Below are 20975 nucleotides of genomic sequence, written 5' to 3' on the forward strand. Positions count from 1 at the left end.
CTCTTGAAGAATTTTCTCCACTCATGTGAGATGAGTGCAATTGTGCGGGAGTTTGAGCATTCTTTGGCACTGCCTTTCTTTGGGATTGGAATGAAAACTGACCTTTTCCAGTCCTGTGGCCACTGCTGAGTTTTCCAAATTTGCTGGCATATTGGGTGCAGCACTTCCACAGCATCATCTTTTAGGATTTGGAATAGCTCAACTGGAATTCCATCACCTCCACTAGCTTTGTTTGTAGTATTGCTTTCTAAGGCCCACTTGACTTCACATTCCAGGATGTCTGGCTCTAGGTGAGTGATCACACCATCGTGATTATCTTGGTCGTGAAGATCTTTTTTGTAGTTCCTCTTTTGTTTTCTGCCATTAAAGTGGTATCATCTGCATATCTGAAGTTATTGATACCTGTCCCAGCAATTTTGATTCCAGCATGTAAGTCATCCAACCTGGCATTTCTCATGATGTACTCTGCATATAAGTTAAATAAGCAGGGTGACAATATACAGCCTTGATGTACTCCTTTCCCAATTTTGAACCAGTCTGTTGTTCCATGTCTGGTTCTAACTGTTGCTTCTTGACCTGCATACAGGTTTCTCAGGAAGCAGGTAAAGTGTTGTGGTATTCCCATCTCATTAAGAATATTCCACAGTTTCTTGTGATCCACACACTCAAAGGCTTTTAGCATAGTCAATCAAGCAGAAGTAGATTTTTATTTTGGAATTCCCTTGCTTTTTCTATGATCCAGCATATACTGGCAATTTGATCTCTGATTCCTCTGCCTTTTCTAAATCCAGCTTATACATCTGGAATTTCTCAGTTCATGTACTGCTGAAGCCTAGCTTGAAGGATTTTAAGCATAATATTGCTGGCATAGAAATGAGTGCAATTGTATGGTAATTTGAACATTCTTTGGCGTTGCCTTTCTTTGGGATTTAAATGAAAACTGACCTTTTCCAGTCATAAAACATCTTACAATTACAGCACTCTATTTTAAGCTGGAAACAACTTAACTTTGATTACATACAAATAGTCTACACTTTTCCTTCTCTTCCTCCACACCTTCTGGTGTCCACAAGCTAGCTAGTAGGATCTGAAGCTGGCGTTGAGATCTGTGTGCCAGCGCTGAAAACCGGTTCAGCTATGTTGATTCCCTCAGTTCTGGTGGAGTGAGACAGAAGTGGGCCTCCTGGGCAGCATCCTTCAAGCCCTGGGCAGTCAGGTGCTCGCTTGCACTCACTTTCCTTGTGGGAGAGACTGTGGGCTGAGGGGGTCTCTCTTAGCACCAGGCTGTGCTGGTTTGGGTGAGGGGTAACACAGGTAAGGTGAAACTATTCTTCCCCTCTTCAGTGTATCCACTCTTGGATTTTTTTGCTTCATCAAGGTGCTAGGACCTCTAGCTGGATTCCCGAGCTCTCATAAAGGTATTCTCATCTGTGGGTATTTTGAGAACTGGAACCTACTAGTCCATCATCTTGCTGACATCTCTTACATTTTTTAAGATGAAATCTTTGACCACCTAGAATTTGTTTTCATTTAAGATGTGAAATAAGGATACAAGTTCATATTTTTTTGCAATCCAAGTTCAAGTAGTTAACTACTTGTTTGAACACCATTTGTCAGTAATGCATCTTCCCCCCAGAGTAGATTCCATTCCCCCCGCCCCACCCCCGCCCTGTATCTTTGGGCTTTCTAGTCTTTTCACGCTCTGTCTGCCTACTCTGTGAGCCAGTACATTTTAATTCTTTTAGCTTTGTACTGTATTTTAATATCTAGAGGGGCCCATTTGATAAGCACTTAATCTTTTTCAGAAAACAGAATGGAGGAGGAAAATGAAGGCACTGCAGGAAGAGCATGCAGCTCAGAAGAGAGAGGTAGGTCTCACCGGACTGTCTTGGGGAGCCTGGTTTCCTGTGACTTCCTTTCATCCTTCAGCTCCCCATCCTTTGCCCCCTGCCTTGAACTGCTTGGCAGATATTTTGTTGCTGATACGGTTCCCCGTTGCTGACCCCCGTCAATACACAGAGGGGTCAGCTGCCCAGAGGGCTGCTTCCCTGGCTGGGAGCAGGAGCCTCAAGGCCTTCTCTTCTGAATCCAGCACATCCTTTCTCCATGGATTCCTCTTCAGTGACTGCTTAAGGCTCTCTAAGTAGGGCTGTGCTATAAAACTCAGAGAATTGCCTGATCATTCAGTGTTTGGGCCCTTCTTTGAAACCCCACCCAGGAGAGATCCGGGTGGTTGTGGAGCTCAGTGATAGTTCAGGGGCAGCTCAAATGGAAGGGTTCAGACACTGAGACCAGTGGGGAGAGAGCAGTAGTCCTCAGGACAGAGAAACCAGCTTATATAAAAATGTCCCTGAGGAGAAGGCAAGTGGAAGAAGAAGCCAGTTAAGAAGAGCCCTAGGTTCTGCTTCAGAAAGCTCAGAAGGTAAAGGTGCTTAGATCTGAGTCTGGTGCATGATGGATGGCCCCCCATTCAAGTGGTTCCCCTCTGATAAGTTTATCTTTTTATTTATTTATTTATTTTTTAAGTTTATCTTTTTAAAAAAATCTTTATGTATTTATTTTTTGGTTGTTCCATGTGGCTTGTGGGATCTTAGCGTCTCAACCACTGGACCACCAAGGAAGTCCCTGATAGGTTTATCTTATTTGAAAAATTAAAAAATGGGAAATGCATTCAAGTTTATTCCAAAGAGCAGAAGAACTATTTTAAGGTACATGGAGTAGTCTCACTTCTGCTCCATTTCCATCTACCTATCCCTGACACCCACCCCACAGGTAACCACTTTTACTGCTTTCTTGTATTCTTCTAGAGGTTCTTTATGCAGACATAAGTGGTGTCATTTTCTCTCTGCTCTTACATCAGAGGTGGCTTGTAACCACATTTCCTTAATCTTTTGTCTTCACCTAAAAGCACCCATTTGATGATTTTTGAATGACCTCAGCTTACCTGACTGTCCTTCCGTGGGTGACACAGCTGACAGAGAGCCTTTGCCCTGAGCTTAGGGGCCTGCACTCAATTCTCACTTCTCAGGTACCACTTAACATGTCCTCAAATAGGAAGGAAGTCAGTCTTGTTAGAAAGCTACTCGCCCAGGTCTGGAAACCCTCCACCTACTTCAGGTGAAGCTCCAGCCAGCGTTTGCCTGCAGGTGCAGGTCCTGCAGGCACTGAGCTCTCAGAGGTCCCTGCAGACATGTGACTGACCGGCCACCCTGTGCCACCAGCTGCAGGAGCAGAACGAGAGGCTCCAGGCTACCCTGTCTCAGGATCAGAGGAAAGCAGCCGCCCAGGCCCAGCGCCAGATCCATGCCCTCCGCACCCAGCTCCAGGAACAAGCCAGGCTCATTGCCTCCCAGGAGGAGATGGTAGGCGTGTCCCTCCTCATAGGCGTGTCCCTCCTCCCAGTCGGGACCTGGAGCCATAGACCCCTTCCCTGTGAGGATCTCCTTAGAGTCTCTTGGACTTGTTGGCTCCAGTCTCATTAGTTAGGGTCTCTGAGGAGAGGGAAGAGTCTTCAGACTTGAGGGGCAGAAAGCGATGAGGATGACGTGACTGCTGTCCTTAGGGGCTGTGTTGGTGGGTTCACAGTACCAGCAGAGACCACGTGAATGCCAGCGCCTGGTTAATACTTTGTTTATTCCTCCATGTAAACCTCACTGCTGCCTTTCAAGGTAGACATTACCTTTTCCCCAGCTTCCTTTGACAGATGATGAGGCAGGCTGCAGAACTTAAGCACCTCGCTTGAGTCTACACAGTGCATGTTATAAATGACAGGGGTGAGAATCAACCCTAGCCAGGTAGGTGGAATGTGAAGCCTGTGCTCCTTTCGCTGTGTTCTCAGACACATTTCTTAACTAATTCCTTTTTCATAAGTTAACAGCCTCTGAGGAGGTTGTTAGATAAGCTAGTATGACGAGAAGACATCACTTACTATGCACCCTTCTTCTAAAACCACCCCTCTGACTCTTCATCTAATGTGGACCATTCTCTGCCCAGTCAGGGTGCAGCTCCCCGTTCTGAGCCCCAGGTCAGTGGAGACGTGTATCTGTCCCTAGCTGGGCCCTGCTGTGGCCTCAGGTCCTCGCCGTGAACCACCCTCCCCAGAGCTTTCCTGGGCGGAACACCTACTGTCACTATCTAATCCACTGATCCTCTCGCTATTTGTCCCTTTCTGTTCTTCCAGCTGTCAACATATCTAACCCACTTCCTTGCTGCTTTTCTTTTTCACTACTTCCCCTAACACATTTAGCTCTTCAAAGCTGTGGCTGCCTGGAGGTTTCCTCCTTTTGTTACCAGAATTCTTATTTATAGTTGTCTCAGTTAGGAACCTACTGGCTAAATATAACAGAATAGGTTAACCAGTGTTTATTTTTATTGTAACACCAAAAGAGGTCACACTTGACCACACTTTAGCAGCAACATTATGCCATTGGAATTCTAGACTGTTATTATTATTATTTTTTTAATTGCCATCTTTAGCATATTCCCTGGTGGCTCAGATGGTAAAGAATCTGCCTGCTATGCGACAGACCCCAGTTTGATCTATGGGTCAGGAAGATCCCCTGAAGAAGAGAATGACAACCCACTCCAGCATTCTTGCCTGGAGAATCCCATGGACAGAGGAGCCTCATGGGTTATAGTCCATGGGGTTGCAAAGTGTCAGTGACTGAGTGACCAACACTTTCATTTTCACTTTAGCATATTGACTTAGGCTTGACTCTGATAGTTGCAGAATGGCTGCCATAGCCCCAACCATCACAACCATATTCAATGGAGAAAGTTGATGAAAGGCTCTTCTCAAGGCTTCTACTTATATTTTACTAGTCAAAACTGTGGAAACTATAGTTGTGAGAGAGGTTAGAAAAGAAATAATTAGCTCTATACTTTCTAGGATAGAGGTAAGCAAAGGAGGAATGGAAATGGACGTTGGATGAATCATTCATCAGTAAGTGGTGGAAAGCGACTCAGGCCTAAGCCGAAGAGGAGATTTGTGATAAGGTTCAACAAGGTCTCTTAGAAAGCTCAAGGCAGCGGAACAGCTAAGTCTAGGAATAAATTGAATCCAGAGACATGAAATGTGGTCAAGTCATTGCTCTGTGATATGTCTCTGTTCCTTCTTCTGTAACTGTTTTGATTTTCCCTGTGAAGGTCAGCTTCTACTCCATGTCTGCCCCACATGGCAAAAGAAACAAACAAAGAAAATAAAAACTCAAACCAGTTAGCTGCCCAGAGCTCTTGAGTTGACATGTTACCAATCCAGAATTCTCTGCCCAAACCTGGACAGTCAGCTATGGCTGTGGTGTGGGGGTCACAAAGTTACAAGGGGCTGTCCTGTCTGTGACTATGTAAACCAAGGAAGAAGAGGCACTTCCTGGAAAAGAGGGGTTGAGCAGAGAGTCAGTGGCTGTTCACATCATGCCCCCTTACCCCCAGGGGGCACTCAGCTCAGAGCCCACATCTCAGGAGGGGCAGCTCCCTTGTCCTGGCTGAGGTCACTTGTGTGCTTGTGCCCCTCTGCTTGCATGGGGGTTCCTGTCCTTCAGGCCACAGTCCCTCTCTGTAGAGGGGCCTTCTTGCCTCCCCACCATGGGAAAATGGAGCATGGTGCCAACCTGATTACCACTGTTCAGTCTTGACGCCATGCCCTCACATCTGCACAGCGGGAGGTATGTTGCGGGGCCAGGGCAGAGTATTCTGAGCTCCAGCTCACAGTGGATGGTGTGGAAACACTGGCTGTCCCTTCTTTATAGAGCTAGGCAGCCCCACCGCTCACAGCAGAGCCCCCTGCTGCCTGTAACCTGCTTTGTTCCATGTCTTTGCAGATGCAGGCCATGTCTCTCCGGAAGGTGGAGGGTAAGTCTGTTGTCTTGGACTCGCCTGTCTCCTGTCTCTCCTGCCTCTGGTCCCCTCTCCTGTCTCTGTCATGCTATACCAGTCAATGTATAGGATGAGGATGGTGGCAGCTGCTCAGGGACCTGTGGCATCAGGCTCTCTGGCTGGACAAGGGAGGGTGAGAAGATGCTTGTTTCTGGGATAGACAGGGCTCCAGCCCAGGTTCATGCTGAAGGCATTCTGTGCAGGTAGCATGGTTTCTTGTCTGGCCTGCTCTTCTCTGTAGGACGGTGGAGACATGAGGTGGGGTGAGGGGTGAGAATCCTGGGCGGGAGGTGATGGGCTCATGAACAGGCTCTTTCTAATTCACCACAACTGTGATTCAGTTCCATCCAACTTTACCTTGTTTCCATCCTGCAGCAAGTTGACCCCAAATCTCTGTGAATATGCCTGTCTAGAGTCTGCCCTCCTCGTCTTGTGTGCGTGCTTCTTAGTGTGCATGTCTGACAGATGAGGTGCTGATGTCTAAAGGGCGACAGTAACCTATGGGGGACCAGCCTGCTTGGAGGACCTGGCTAGCCCCTTGTGAAACCTTCCGACTCCACCCCACCTCTGCTGCCCTATGCCTGTAGCTTCCCTTCTGCCTTTTCTGGCAAACCCACACATCTTCCCAGCCTCTGCCTTGAGGTTAGATGTTTCCTTTGCAGTCTTGCAACCAGTTCGGAGAGGCGCCGTTCTATGGCTGTGATCTGAGTGCTGGGGCTGGGGCGTGTGCGTGTGTGCTCAGTTGCACAGTCACGTCCGACTCTTTGCGACCCCACCAGGCTCCTCTGTTCCTGGAATTCTTCAGGCAAGAATACTGGAGTGGGTAGGCCATTTCCTACCCTAGGAGACCTTCCCAACCCAGGGATCGAACACGCATCTCTTGCGTCTCCTGTATTGGCAAGCCAATTTTTTTAACCACTGAGCCACCTGGGAAGCCCAGGGCTGGGGTGGGCCATTAATGAGAGCTGTGTGTCATAGACTTCAGATCCGTTGTCTCAGCACTTTGTCCCCACATTTTAGTGTGGGGCGGGTATGACTGTCCTCACTTTCTAGAAGAGCACGTGAGGCTTAGAGAAGTTCAAGGGCTTCTGTCATGGGCAGCCAGTGAAGGGCAGAGCTGGAATGTGGATTCTGATCTTGCTGCCTCCCAGGTTATGGTTGTGACCACTGCTTCATCCTGCCCCTGTCTGCTGGAGGACGGACTCGAGTCCTTGCTGTTTCTGGCCTGCACTCACATGCTGTCCTGGCTCTTCTTTGAGGTGGGGGTGGGGCCCAAGGCCCTGGAGATACTAACTACTGCTGCTCTCCTCAGGGATCTGTGAAGGCCCGAAGGCTGTGGACACAGATGAGGACTCTTCCGAGGAAGGTGAGGCTCCAATTTCTTCCCTGGGGGCTGCCCTCTTCATTGTTGAGTTTGTCTCTACTTAACTGGATCTGGCTGCCTGAATCTGGGTGCAGGGAACTAGGGATATGCGGTAAATATTTAACCACCCGCTGCTTGTCAGGCACGTGACATGAAGGCACACATGTGCAACCTCCTGGTTCTCCCTGGCTCGGAGAGGACCAGTGGCTTGCCCAGAGCCGCCTGCTGCCTCGCCCATCCCTGGTGCCCACCCCACCGCCTCTCGCCTGGTATGACCCAGAGCAGTGGATGTGGCCTCACTGTGTGGGCTTAGGTGACCTTTGCAGTTTTCTTCTGCGTGGCGAGCATGCAGCAGGCAGATCACACCGGCCAACCTGATGTGCAGGAATCCTCCTCGGTGCCCTCTGCGGAGCCCTGGGAGCCTGCCACTTTTATTCACTCTGTTCAGTGACTGACTCCGATTTGCAGAGCTCTCAACAGAATGTTTCCAGGGGATGCAAAGGAGAAGTGAAAAAAATAGACTCTCCTGGGTGAGTCGGGGAGGAGGAACTCCCAGGAAAGATCAGAGAGAGCTCACAGCCAGCCTGCTGACCAGGCCCGCACGCCCAGCCCTGCTGTGATGTGACAGTTCCAGAGTGACCCAACAGGTGCACTGAGGAACGGGTTTTATTTGTGTCACCAGAGAGTTCATCATGGGGGTATTTTGTTGTTTTTTAATGTACTTTTGAGGCAGTTATCTATGCTTTTGGCAGAAAAAGCAGAAGGGTGCACAGTAGGTCTCCCTCCTGCCAGGGCATCCAGTCTCCGCCCAGAGATTCCATTGTTAATGGTTTGTCACGTTTCTTTCCAGAGACACTTGGTGCAAACACAGGCACGTCCATGTATGCGTTCTTTTCCTTTTTCCTAAATGGGAGCACAGTATACATATTGTTCTATGGTTGTTTCTTAACCATATGGGGGGTCATTTCTTATCCCTTTATATAGAGCTGCTCCATTATTTTTTCAGGACTTCAAAGTACTCCATTGGATGGATGAACCAAAATTTAATCAGTCCTCTGCCACTCTCCCACCCCAGTGCATTTAACCTTGGAATATAGTAGTAAAAATAAGTTATACAGGTAACCCTGAGTAACACAAGGTCCACAGTGCGGATGAGCCAAATCCTCCAGTGGGGCACAGAGTTCTAGGAGGCAGTCACTGAGTGAGGGGGACCCCTCCCCACCTCCTCCACACCCCATCCCGTTGCAGGGAGGACCCAGACCTTGGTCAGACTCTGCTGTTCCTCTTCACTTGCTTTTCTACTCTTCTGGTGTCAGACCAGCAGAAGCAGCATCCCCTGGGGACTTGGCTAGAAATGCAGATTTTCAGATTCTCAAGTCCCAGACTGCACAGACTGAATCAGAACTTCTGGGGCAGGGCCTAGCCATTTCTGTCTGAATGCCCTCCCGGGCATTCTGGTGCTTGCTCAAGTTTGAGGACCTCTGTGCGTCCCACAGCTCTCTGCAATGGTCGCACACTAAGAATCTCCTGGGCTGCTTGCAGCTCTGGAGGAGCAACTGGCCGCCTGCTGCCTAGATCACCACACGCGGGGCAGAGCTTCGGGCAGCAGTAGTACACAGAGCTCCAATGCTGATTTCAATATACAGCCCAGTTGGGGCTCATGCCCTGTGCAGACTCAGCAGAGAATTGACCCTGGGGGCGAGGGAGGATCTATTAAAACACAGACTGCTGGGCTCCACCTACTAACATTTTGATTCAGTCCGGTTGAAGTGGTGGAGTAGGAAATGGCAACTTCCCTGGGGAATTCCATGGACAGAAGAGCCTGGTGGGTTACTGTCCATGGGTTGCAAAGAGTCAGACACGGCTGAGCGACTAACTCACACACAGGTTGGAGTGGGGATCTGAGAATCTGGGTTTTTAATAAGTGACAGGTGGCTCCCGTGCCATGGCTTACACTACACTTTGAGAACCGCTGCTCTAGACCAATTGGTCTTCAGGCGTGACTGTTGTTAGAAGATCTGGGAAGTTTCACAAATAGATCTTAAGGCCTGGGGCTAACCCTCCAAGATTCTGATGTACTTAGCTTGGGATGGAGCCCAGGTGTTTCAAATAAGCAACCAAGGGATAAGATTACTACTTGACATTGAGCTCCTTGAGGGTTTTCTTTCGTGTCCCCAGTGCTGGCCTGTTCACACTCATATTACTTGTCAGTAGGCTGGTCCACCTCTAACCACAGTGGCCCCTGGCATTAGACCTGAAGAGCACTTCTGGGAGGTCTACCCTGACTCACCCTGGACGGCCCCTTTATAGCAGTAATCACATTGTATTTTAATTGCCTGTTTCATTACCCTCTGGGTCAGTAGGTCTTCCCTGGTGGCTCAGCGGTAAAGAATCAGCCTGCAATGCAGGAGTTGCAGGAGACGCAGGTTTGATGCCTGGGTCGGGAAGATCCCCTGGAGGAGGGCATGGCAACCCACTCCAATATTCTTGTCTGGACAATCCCATGGACAGAGGAGCCTGGTGGGCTACAGTCCATGGGGTCGCAAAGAGTTGGTCATGCCTAAAGCGACTTAGCACGCATGCACACTGGGTCAGTATTTCTTAAGGAGTGGTCTGTGGGTCACCTCCATCAGAATCATCTGAGCAAGTAAAAATGCAGATTCCAGGGCCCTTCTCCAGATCTGTGGAATCAGACTCTGGAAGGTGGGGCCAGAGAATCTGTACTTTAAACCCATGCAATTCTATTGTGTATAGTTGGAGGGAGAACACCTAATTTAGACAGTAGACTCGAGGGGAGCAGGCAGCTGTCTGTCCACAGTATATATGTGTATACATATATCATGAATGTGAATCAAATCATTATGCTGTGCATCTTAAATGTATACAGTGCTGTATGTAAATTATACTCAATAAATTTGGGTGGGGAGAGAGGGGAGGAAGAATGGAGCCGGGGGAACAAGCTGCTGTTGAGAGTCAGAACCCCAAAAGTTCTGAGTCAACCTGGGACGGGACTGATCCAGATCTTGAAGGTCCAGGGGATGAGGATCTCAAAGGTGGGTGGAGGGTCTGCTGCCGTGATTCCCAGAGGAACAACTTGGGGATGGACCCTCCGGTGGGGTTGGTGGCCCTGGGTCATAGGCTGGAGACCATGACTCCTGGCGGGGTGCACTGGGGCTTTGGGAGCGGAGGTTCTGGGCGCCCCGGCTGACCTTGGTGGTGTCTTGTGCTGCAGAGCTGGAGGACTCCCACAGCGGACAGCAGAAGGTGCTAGAAGCCCTGAGGCGAAACCCCACCTTGCTGAAGCAGTTCAGGCCAGTCCTGGAGGACACCTTGCAGGAGAAGCTGGAAAGCATGGGGATAAAGAGAGTGAGTTCCGGTACCACCGTGGCAGGGCCGCACCTACCATGTGGACGCAGGGCGTTCTTAAACCAACAAAGGGTCAATTGTTCTTTATAGTGTAGGCTTATTCATCTTGTTCGTTCCGGTGGGGCACCCCTGGTGTCCGGGAACGTAAACCCACGCAGCTGGCACTGTGATCTCTTCTGTTTCCTCCAGTGGCTTCCTGAGATGTCATCCCGTGTCCTGACCTCTCCGTGCTCTCCACTTACTGGCTGCTTTCTCTGTGTCTCTATTGCTTTTTCTTTGTTGTCGTTCACATATTCAACAAATATTTATTGAGCACCTTTATGCTAACTATTGTACTAGGTTCTGAGAAAACTGGAGAAGGAAATGGCAACCCACTCCAGTATTCTTGCCTGGAGAATTCCATGGACAGAGGAGCCTGGTGGGCTACAGTTTATGGGGTCACAGAGTCGGACACAACTGAAGTAACTTAGCACACACGCATGCTGAGAATACAGCGATGAATTAGAACTGAAAATTTTTTTCATGGAGTTTATAGATGGTAGGAAACTCAGATACTAAACAATGCTTTTCCAGAATTTAATAACTTAACATTGTCAAATGCTCTGCAAGTGAAGTATTGGATACTATAAGAATGAATAATAGGCTGCTTCTTTTCATCCTAGTGGATAAGGAGCTGCTGGAAGAAGCCCCTGGCAAGCAGCAGAGGAAGCCTCGGATCTTAGGGCATCCCAATATTAAAAAAAAAAAAAAAAAAAAAGAATGAATAATAAGGGGATGTGCCTTAGTTTGAAGGTCCAGGTCTGATGGTGAACATTAAGTGGACAAGGGATTCCCTGGTGGCTCAGACGGTAAAGAATCCACCTGCAATGCAGGAGACCTGGGTTTGATCCCTGGGTTGGGAAGATCCCCTGAAGGGAGTGGCAACCCACTCCAGTATTCTTGCCTGGAGAATTCCGTGGACAGAGGAGCTGCCTGGCGGGCTACAGTCCATGGGGTTGCCAAAAAACTCAATTGAGTGACTAATACTTTCACTTTTCATATTGATATTATTTTGACAAATTACAATTAGATAGTCTTGGTGGAACTATTAAACAAGATGTCCCATCTTCTATTGGACAAAGGGACCGTATTTTCTGACAAGAGGAATTTAATTGGCTCAATCTGGCCTTTGGAGCGGTGAAGTGTCTATCATCAGTAGCACCCTTGGCCATGCCCACTCAGCAGGTGGCTGTGGGTGGAGCAGGCTCTGAAAGCCCTATCTGGTACAAATTAATATTTGAACACCATTGTTTTCTCATGCTCCTGTTCAACCAGAGTATGGATATTATCATTAAAGGCATCAATGAAATCCATGATTAAAAACACCCACCTTATTACTAAGGCAGCTGGAATATCACATCATTGAGGATACTTTGTGTATAGAGTAAAATAAGAAAAAAACCCAAACACCTAGGTTTAATTTAGCAAAGATGCCCCTTAATCATTGACTTTTTTCAACTACCGCTCAATCTAACTTTGGTATGTTCAGACTTGATTAAAACATTTCTTCTAATCTTAAATTATTCCTCAAGGGTGGATGTCAAAAGCCCAAGAAACTTCCATTAAGTGTTGGAAGGGTGCCTGGCTTCAATTTTTTGCAGTTGATGTTTTCAACCATTGTCAGCCACGGAGGACAATGTTTCTGGCCAGATGATGATGCAAGTACAGAAAGGAGCAAGCTGCGGTCTCCCACAAGGATAGTGGAGAGGCATGTCCCGTCTCAGCCTGTATGCTTGATGTTGACAGAACTGTGCGTAGCCCCTCTGCATCATCTCTCTGCTCGTGCTTTGCTGGGGCTCCCAAGCCCTAGCCCACCTCACTTTCAGCAGCCTGCTCGCCCTGCCCTGATGCTCAGCTCATCTCTCCCAGAGGCACCAGCACGATCCCAGCGACTCCCAGGCCAGCAGCAGGTGTGAGAGGCCGAGGGAGGGAGGAGGGGAGCCCATCTCCAAAGGGGACCTCTGTGTCTTCCAGGATGCCAAGGGAATTCCCGCTCAGACCCTCAGACACCTGGAGTCCATCCTGCGAGCCCAGCGGGAGCAGAAGGCCAGGAGGTTTTCTGAGTTTCTGAGCCTGAGGGAGAAGCTCATTAAGGAAGCCACCAGCAGAGTCAAGGACAGACAGAGGGACCGGGCCCCAGTGTCCCAGCCAGAGGGCGAGGTGCCAGGTGAGCTGGCAAGAGGGCCTGCTTGGGACTGGGAGCTGGGAGGGTTCAGGCTTGTGTGGAGGAGGGATATAATCTCTGTCCTCATCGGGGTGTTGCCTGTTGCTCAGAAGGTCCAGACAATAGGGCTCTTGCAGGTGGCTGAGTCCAAAAGACCTCTGTTGGAAAAACAGGGTCTAGGGGTGGGGTGGTCACCCGGGTCCCTCAGGGAAGCAGAGGAGAACCAGGGCCATTGTCCTTGCTCAGACACAAGGCCTCCTCAGCAGCTCAGTTCTGCACTGTTTTGCTTGTTTGGACCATAGGCTGAACTTGGCTCCAACAGAGTGTTGTCAGCACAGGGGCTCCAGATGGAAGCAAGGATCAATCAAATGGAATATTCTGCCCTAGAGCAGTGGGAGGGCATGAGAGGCTGGGCCAGTTCAGCAGGCAGACATATCCTCAGAGCTCAGACTCCTTCCCTGGGCGAGCCAGCTGCTTTGTCCCTGGGGGTTGTGACAAGGAAAGGCCCTGTGGTTCCTGTGGAAGACTGAAGGATGTGAGTGAGGACCCTCTGGTCTCTGTCCTCAAGGAACTTAGGGAGCAAGGGAATTGTGTCTTTGCACCAGGAGCCCCCATCTCTAGAGGGGTCCCAGATCCTCATGCAGGGCGATGCCCTAGCTCCTTGCAGTCATGGGAGTATGTGGTCAGAGGAGGGTCACTTGTGTTATCTCCTCATGTCCAGGCAGACCCAACCTGAGCTCTTTGTGCAAAGGAAATTTCCAAAGTGTGGTCCACACATCTCTGGGAGGTATGCAAGATGATTTTAGTTATCCGTACTTTAGTTATCTGTTATTTGGTACATGAATCAATAATTTTAAGATTTAATCTTTATTTTTCTTTATGTACATTGGAAAAATATTACTAACATAGCAACCCTGAAAGCTCATGGAAATGATTACTTGGGTAAGTATAAAGTGGGAATTTTATGTTTAAAAGTGGTATCATTTTCTATAAAAATGTTACATAGAAAACAGGACAGTTGGTATGAGAATATGGTAAAAATTATATCAATGGTCTGGGTAACTCTGTTCTATTTGGTTTAAACACCTGACCTTAAAATCACTAAGGAAAGGATAGTTTTCAGTTTCACACAGAAAGAAATCTCAGACCGAAGGAAATTTGTCACAAAGCCCTCTGCCTCAAATGCTCCTTCATTCCTAATTTGTTTAATTTAGTGCAGTATTTACTGAGGTGCAGTATTTACCCTGATTTGATTCCTGAGTCGGGAAGGTCTGCTGGAGAAAGGTTAGGCTACCCACTCCAGTATTCTTGCCTGGAGAATTCCATGGACCGAGGAGCCTGGTGGGCCACAGTCCAAGGGGTCACAAAGAGTCAGACATGACTGAGAGACTTTCACTTTTCCCTTTACTGAAGTTGATCTGGGCCAGGGCCTGCCCCTCAGCTGGAAACCAGCCAGAACTAGGTGATGTGATGGGGCCCAGCACAGGCTGGGGCAGCTTAGAGGAGAGGGGACAGGCCCTGGGGCTGAGGGCTGGAGGGGTGGATGGAAGCCCCTCCTTGTCCTGGTTTCCAAGAGAAGAGAAAGGCTTCTTGCTCTTGTGGTGCCACCCCCTCCCCCAGCGCTTGTGCCTGTGGTCCCAGAACCTGGGGTGGAAGCATCCCTGCCCCCCACTGACTCTCTCCCCTTCCCTGGGGCGGGGTGGGGGGCTGTTCCTTCTCAGGGCCTGTTACTGACCTATGGGATGAGCTCTGTTTTCTTGGCATTTCTTAGGCCACTTTCTGGCTCTGCACCCCCATGTGCTCTCCTTCTAGTCCTCAGGAGTGCTGTACAAATGCGCACCTCCTGTCTCTGCTCAGACCATGCCTCTTTTATCTGGAGGCAAAGGTGGGGGATGTAGTCTTGTTAGTGGCAAAAGCCTGAGATTTGGGGTGACTGACCACCTGGGTTGGCATCTGCCATGGATTCCCATGGAATCGTGGGTCTTGAGCAAGTTCCTGAAGCTCTGGAAGCCTTGTCTGGGGCTAAATGGATGTTGGATGTAAAGTGCTTAGCTTGGTCTGTCCACTGTAACTGTAGCTATTATTATTTTCCCTCAGCAAGTTTACTTTAACAAGTTGCCTTTAGGTTACTCTTTCCTAGAAGGCCCACTTCTGTGTGAATGCATCCTCCGAGAGTAGTGCATTTCAAACACTTTTAACTTTGAACTACAGTAAGAAATGCATTTTATGCTGTGGCTCAGTCCATACTTTGGAGTTTCATGAACCAGTACTTACTTTGCCTCCCTGTGATGTACTTTCTCTGCTCTTCTCTTTGCATAAAAAAATTGTGGGTCCTGCAGAACAGCCCCACTCCCCGCCCCCACCACAACCCGCCCCCACGCTTGACCCTCCTGGTAATTGGGAAGAGGGAGGGGCTGTGTCTGATTTCCTGCCTTAAACACTCCAGCTACAGGCCCCTTCTGGGAGGAGGTGTATGGATCTTGACAGCCCAGGTGGTCCTACAGTGCCCTCTGGTGGCATCAAGGCCTTCCTGCAAGGCTGCCTGAACTCCAGTAGCAGCCGCTGGAGTTGGGTAGACAGGGTAGGTGGCCTTGGCAGGGCCAGCTTCTCGGATTGTGTCAGGGGTGGGCTGCAGACACGCTGGGCCTCCTTAGACCTGCTGCCTCCCCTGGGTCTCCTGGAATGATGACATGACCCCGGAACACCAGTTGCTCTCCTGGTCTTTGATAGAACCTGGTGCCCAGGCTTGGCTGGCCGTGGGATACTTGGGGTGGGGGAAATAATTAAATCTGCTGTGGTAATAGCAGTACACTGCACAGAGTGACTTGTTCTTTTCCAGTGTGTTGGAGCCTCTTTCTGCCTCCTCTTGGGCTTGAGAGTCCAGATGGATATGCCCTGAAACGCGTTCTTATCTGTGTTTCTAGTCAAAAGCCAGCAGAGCCCGCTGGTCACCAAAGAGGTCCAGCCAAAGGCCAGGACCCTGCATGTGGCACAGCCATCCAAGCTGGCAGAGCCCCCTGTGACAAGTCTTCAGAGCCACAGCAGCCATAGCCTGGGCCTGGCCCCGGGGCCCAGCCCTACTCCTCGCTCCAGAGCATCTGGACCCCCCGGCACCCCTGCTTCCCCAGGGCCTGGGCTGAGGTGAGGTGGGCTCTGCATTCTCACAGGGTCCGTGGTGTGACTCCCACCCTGTCCTGGGCCCCCCACTGGCTTCTGCAGACAGGTGAGGGGCAGAGAAAGAAGTGAACAGGAGGGGCCTCAGGTGGGGTCCAACCCATGAAGAGACTGGAGTCCCTTGATCCTGGGACTCCAGGAGCCAGGCCAGAGCAAACCTCCCCTCCTCTTATGACTCATCCCCAAGCCCCAGTTGCCACCCTGGAGGGGCTGGGTCTTCATCTTCTAACAGAGGGTGGCTGCCCCTCTCCAGATGACTCCTGGCTGGTGTCTGGGCCCAGGGGTGCCAGGGGCAGGACTGGCTCTGGGCCAACCAGCTTGCAAGTGGTGAAGTGTGGCTCTGACCATCTTCCTTCCAGCTCACGCACTCCTCATTTCCTCTCCTTCTTGACAGTACGCCCCCGTTCAGTTCTGAAGAGGACTCGGAGGGAGATGCTGGGCCGCGTGCATCCCTGCAGCCCCCGAGAGTTCCTTCAAGGGTGGGGCCCTGGCCGCAGGATGACTGGGACTGGTCTGACACCGAGACCTCGGAGGGGAGTGCCCAGTCCCCTGGCAAGGGCTCGGGCGGGCTGGCCTCCTCAGGTGAGGAAGGTTTTCTTATAAGACTGTTAATGAGGCTTGTAGCTTCTGGGCTTCAGTTGCATTTTCTAGCCAAAGTTTAAAGAATATAGAGCTTAGGTTTTGTCTTTCCAAAGGCAGAAAGTGGACAAGCTGGGGGGTAATCCCAGTTCTGTGCCATCTGTCAAGTCTACAGTGTCATGAATTCTGTGGAACTTCATCTTGTCCATGGCATGGTCCCAGCCTGCCAGCCCATCTAACCCACCAGAACCAGATCTCTGGAGAAGAACTGATGACCTGCCAGGTGGATGATAGGGTGTAAACATCTAGGAACTGGGAATGTGGAGTCTTTGAACACGCTTTGGGCTCTGTCACTTGCTCCCTGTGTGCTGGTGTGGAGAGTTTTGGTTCCTGTGTTGTAAAGGGAGGTATCTGGATAAGATGAGTGATGAGGGGCAAGGAACATAGTATGAATATAATAGACCCTTAACTAACTGGTTTTTAATCAATCAGTGAGCCAAGGGTCATCATCACTCTGGACCTCTGCTCAGGCCCCCAGACATTTGAATCCTGGAAGGCCATGGCTGGCTCCCTGCTTCCTGGCCAGTCCTGAGGTCTGAACATCCACCTTGCTTTCTCACACTGAAAATGTAGTCATTGCTTAGCCCCCTTCCTGTGAGGAGTTCATAGAAAGTGGATCTGGCCCCACAGCCCTGAGCGAATTTATATTGATGATATTTCTTCATTTCTCTGTGAAGATGTTGGAGGAAAAACTACACATTAATCTTGCAGTTCATGTACCGACTGAGCAGCGGTTCCTCCTGCTAAGAGGAAAGGGCAGCTTGCTAAGCTGCTGTGCCCAGCTGTGCCCTTCAGGACATAGTACATTTCTGGATGTTCCAAGCCTCTCTTCCCCACCCATGCTGGCCTGAGCCTCTCTCTCTTTGCCTGTCTTCTACTGCTTTTGTCTTTCCTTTTTCCCTTCGGACTCTTCTCCACGCTCCCTTTATCCACACTGGACCTGGGACGTGACCCATGGGGATGATGCTAGTCATACTCTGGTTGCCTTCCAGGAACACTGGTGCAATCGATGGTCAGAAACCTTGAGAAGCAGTTGGAGGCTCCAGCCAAGAAGCCTGCTGGAGGGGTCAGTCTGTTCTCAGTGCCCAGTGCCGGGCCACAGAAAGCTGCTGTGCCAGGAGGAAAGCCCCAGGTAGGCTGGAGGACCTAGGAGGCTCCCCTGCAGTCTCCTACCGAGCCAGCTCGAGTTTGGGGCCCTGGACGGGGCCTGAGGGAGGGCCTGTGTGTGACACTACAGTTGCCCTCCTGCCCCTCGCCTCCTCTGCCCCTGCAGGAGTGGCACAATGCCCACTCTCCAGTGCTTATTGTTCGTGTCCCTTGTTAACATCGAAAAGCCTCGTGGTTCATTACATGAACCACTGCTCAGCGGGTTGTTTCTCCCAGCCACGCACACCCCCACTTCTGGCTCTGATGGGGCCTGGACCTGGCTTTGTGCCTGGCTTCCAGCAGTAGCTGCTCTATTCGGGCTCCAGCTCATCCCACAGCCAAGCTCTCCCCTTTCTTCACTCCCCGAGGACCCCAGCGCAGGACTGTGTGCAGAGCAGACTGCTCCACAGTACACAGTGGGGATATTAGGCACCTTTGTTCCAAATATCCAAGGCCATTTCCTCATCACTAAGAATGTCTTAATGGCCTTGCCTCTCTCCAGCTCCAGCTGCCATCACATTTATCGCTCAGATGCTCAGCATCCCAGACCATTCCTGTTAGGATGTCCTTGCCACCTCCCCTCTCCCCATAAGGGAACCACTTCTGTATTCCTGTTGTGTTTTCTTAGGCAGAAACATTTCTGGCTCTTGTAATTTTACCCTCCCTTCTCAATCAGAATGATGCATCCTAGGATGACCTATGTTATTGCTCTAAAATTCAGAAATAATGGGCAATCACTTTTTGGTTTTTCCCAGAATACACCTCCCCTGGCAACCCCGACACCCACCCTGTGCTATGTGATATGTTCGGTTTATTATGTAGCTCATGTGTGTTTGTGAGTAATGAGTCTAAATGATTCAAAATGTATTCAAAAAGAATTCATCGTCAGTTGTGAGAGAGCACCAACCGCCCAGTGCAGGTTGAGGCACTGTCCAGAGCCTGCTTGCCACCTGGGGCCCTGGAGGTTTCTGATTGGTTGTCCTTACGTTCCAAGGCAAATGGTCTGGGCACTGAGAGCTCAGGTGGGGGTGGGGTGACCGTGATTCTGGTTCCGGGACAGCCTGGGAGTTTGGCCCACTCTTGGCTCCCCTATTGGCCCTAGCTCAGACTTTTTCCAGGCTGAAGGATCCCTGCACTTGGAGTTCCCCTCACGCACCTTTGGTCAGAGTGTTTCCCAGCCCTGGACCAGCAGTCTGTGGCAGGTGGGGTAGGTGCATTAGGCACTGGTACGTCAGCTCAGGAGTTTGGAGAAGTTAAGTCCCTGGACTTCCTCACTGTGGGCAGTTCAAAAATCTGGACAAAGTTTAAATTTCAACAAGAGAAACCTGATCTTCTACAGGCCTTGGGGCTGGCCTCAGTGTGGCCAGTGGAATTTCAGGGGTGTTTTGCAATGGCTGTGACCCCAGGTCTCTGAAGCAGGTTCTCAAAGACATGGACATGAGAAGATGGGAGGAGTAGCGCCCCTCCTGCTTTCTTCCAGATCTGCATTTTCTCCCCACATCCGTCCTCCCTGGTCAGATGCATTTTCTTCTCCCCTGTTCTCCCTGCAGCTTTCTGAGGATGAGAGTGACTTGGAGATCTCTTCCTTGGAAGATCTCCCACAGAACCTAAACCAGAGAGAGAAACCGAAGCCCTTGTCTCGCTCAAAGCTCCCGGAGAAGTTTGGCACCAGCTCTTGGAGCCCCAGTCAACCCAGGGTCCCTGGCTGGTGAGCCCGCTTCTGATTCTGGCAGCCAGAGGACCAGCCTTGTCACCCAGCTGGGTGGGGCTGGCTCAGAACCCCCCATCGATGGGGCTGCTGGGCTTCTTGTCTTCCCCAGAAGCTGAGAGGTCTTCTCCTTGGACAGAAGCAGAGTAGAAGACACATATGATTTCTCCCATCCCCCGTGAGAGCTCTGGCAGTGTCCCATGGGTCCCAGGGCTGAGAAAGGGTTGTAACAGGACCTTGAAAGAGCATCCTTAATCTACCTCCATGTTCGCTCCAGACTGAAAGGAGACACTTGGTCTCTACTCTTCAGCGTTTTGTAAACCTTGGCAACACTGTAGAGCTGGGTCTTTTATGGGGTCCTTTGGGGGACTTATGCCTGAGTCAGCCATTCAGTAATTGACCCAAAGTCATTTACTGAGGTCGTCTGGCCTCTTACTGCTGAGCCAGAGTGTAGGCAGAGATGAGGGGGGAGACGAAAAGTATGGGGTCATAACAGAGATTGGGGCGTTATGGAAGCACAGACAGAGCCTCTCAGTGCAGCTGGGTGTGAATGTGGAGCGCTGCCCGGAGCTGATGTCCTCAGGACCTGCTCATGGGTGAGAGGGAAGGCGGGCCACCTGGCTGGGGCCTCATATCCCCAAGGGACCACAAATTAAGTTTTGATAATATTTCTAAAATTAGGTTATATACATATACATATCTATAGTATTTTTTTAATGTAAAGAGCATTAATTTATTATATATAAACCCTTAAATACAGCATGTTTATCACTCTCTGGTATTTCTTCCTTGTTTTTGGAGCTTCAGCAGAGACTGGGTGGGGGCCAGAGCCATCTGTACCCCAGCTGTCAGTTTAGGACTTTGGGGTGAAGTTGCCAAGATGGTGGTGGCAGTACAATGGGTTTGTTGGGGAGTCACTCCTGTGAAAGGTGAAGGCAGAAGAAGCTGGATCAGGGCAAGTGCTCAAATGCAGTGCGGGTCTGACCCCCAGGAGAAGAGCAGCCAGCAGGAGTGGGCAAGGGGAGGCCAGACTGCTGTGTAGCTGACAGCCCCACCAAGTCAGTGGGAGCTCCAGAGCAGGCCCAGCCCACCAGGGAGTCCCCACTGGGCAGGATGGCCAGAGCCAGGCACCCCACCCTGCTTGGCCATGGACTGCGGTGCCCAGAAGAGTGAGAACTAGTAGAGCAGCCATAGTTTTCCCTAAAGGGAAGCCCAGCCGTTCACCTCCAGGCCTCATGAGTAGAGGGAGCAGAGAGATGAGCCCATGAGCAGAGCTCATGAGCCCATGAGCCTATCCCTGACGCCCAGCTTCAACGCTTATCAACTCAGCTCATGGCCAATCTGGCTTCATCTGTCTTTTCCCACTACCTTGGGTCTCTCCCCAGATCTCCATCCGGGCTTCTTTTGACCTCTGGGTGGTAAGCCCTGAGGTTCTAGCAGAAAGAACTAGGGGAAGTGAGGAGGAAAGGCATTGCCGAGGATAAAGGGGTCCGGGGGTGGGG

At 50.3% G+C, this 20975-nt stretch overlaps 1 protein-coding gene across 5 annotated transcripts in view; it reads left to right on the plus strand.

The window, feature by feature from the left end:
• DZIP1L (DAZ interacting zinc finger protein 1 like) overlaps positions 1-20247 on the plus strand; it is a 54809-nt gene extending 34562 nt beyond the window's left edge. For 4 of the 5 annotated variants that reach the window (XM_061420821.1, XM_061420828.1, XM_061420812.1 and 1 more), the window contains 10 exons: positions 1806-1868; positions 3222-3362; positions 5820-5850; positions 7187-7240; positions 10470-10603; positions 12617-12809; positions 15731-15947; positions 16375-16562; positions 17612-17751; positions 19316-20247. In XM_061420821.1, the coding sequence (XP_061276805.1) occupies positions 1806-1868; positions 3222-3362; positions 5820-5850; positions 7187-7240; positions 10470-10603; positions 12617-12809; positions 15731-15947; positions 16375-16562; positions 17612-17751; positions 19316-19477 (1323 nt within the window). In that variant the 3' untranslated portion in view covers positions 19478-20247. The remainder of the gene's footprint in view (positions 1-1805; positions 1869-3221; positions 3363-5819; positions 5851-7186; positions 7241-10469; positions 10604-12616; positions 12810-15730; positions 15948-16374; positions 16563-17611; positions 17752-19315) is intronic. The other variant, XM_061420834.1, reaches the window with a different exon arrangement.
• Positions 20248-20975: the final 728 nt, after the last annotated feature.

Source organism: Bos javanicus, chromosome 1 (genome assembly GCF_032452875.1).
Source record: "Bos javanicus breed banteng chromosome 1, ARS-OSU_banteng_1.0, whole genome shotgun sequence".
Classification (NCBI taxonomy): domain Eukaryota; kingdom Metazoa; phylum Chordata; class Mammalia; order Artiodactyla; family Bovidae; genus Bos; species Bos javanicus.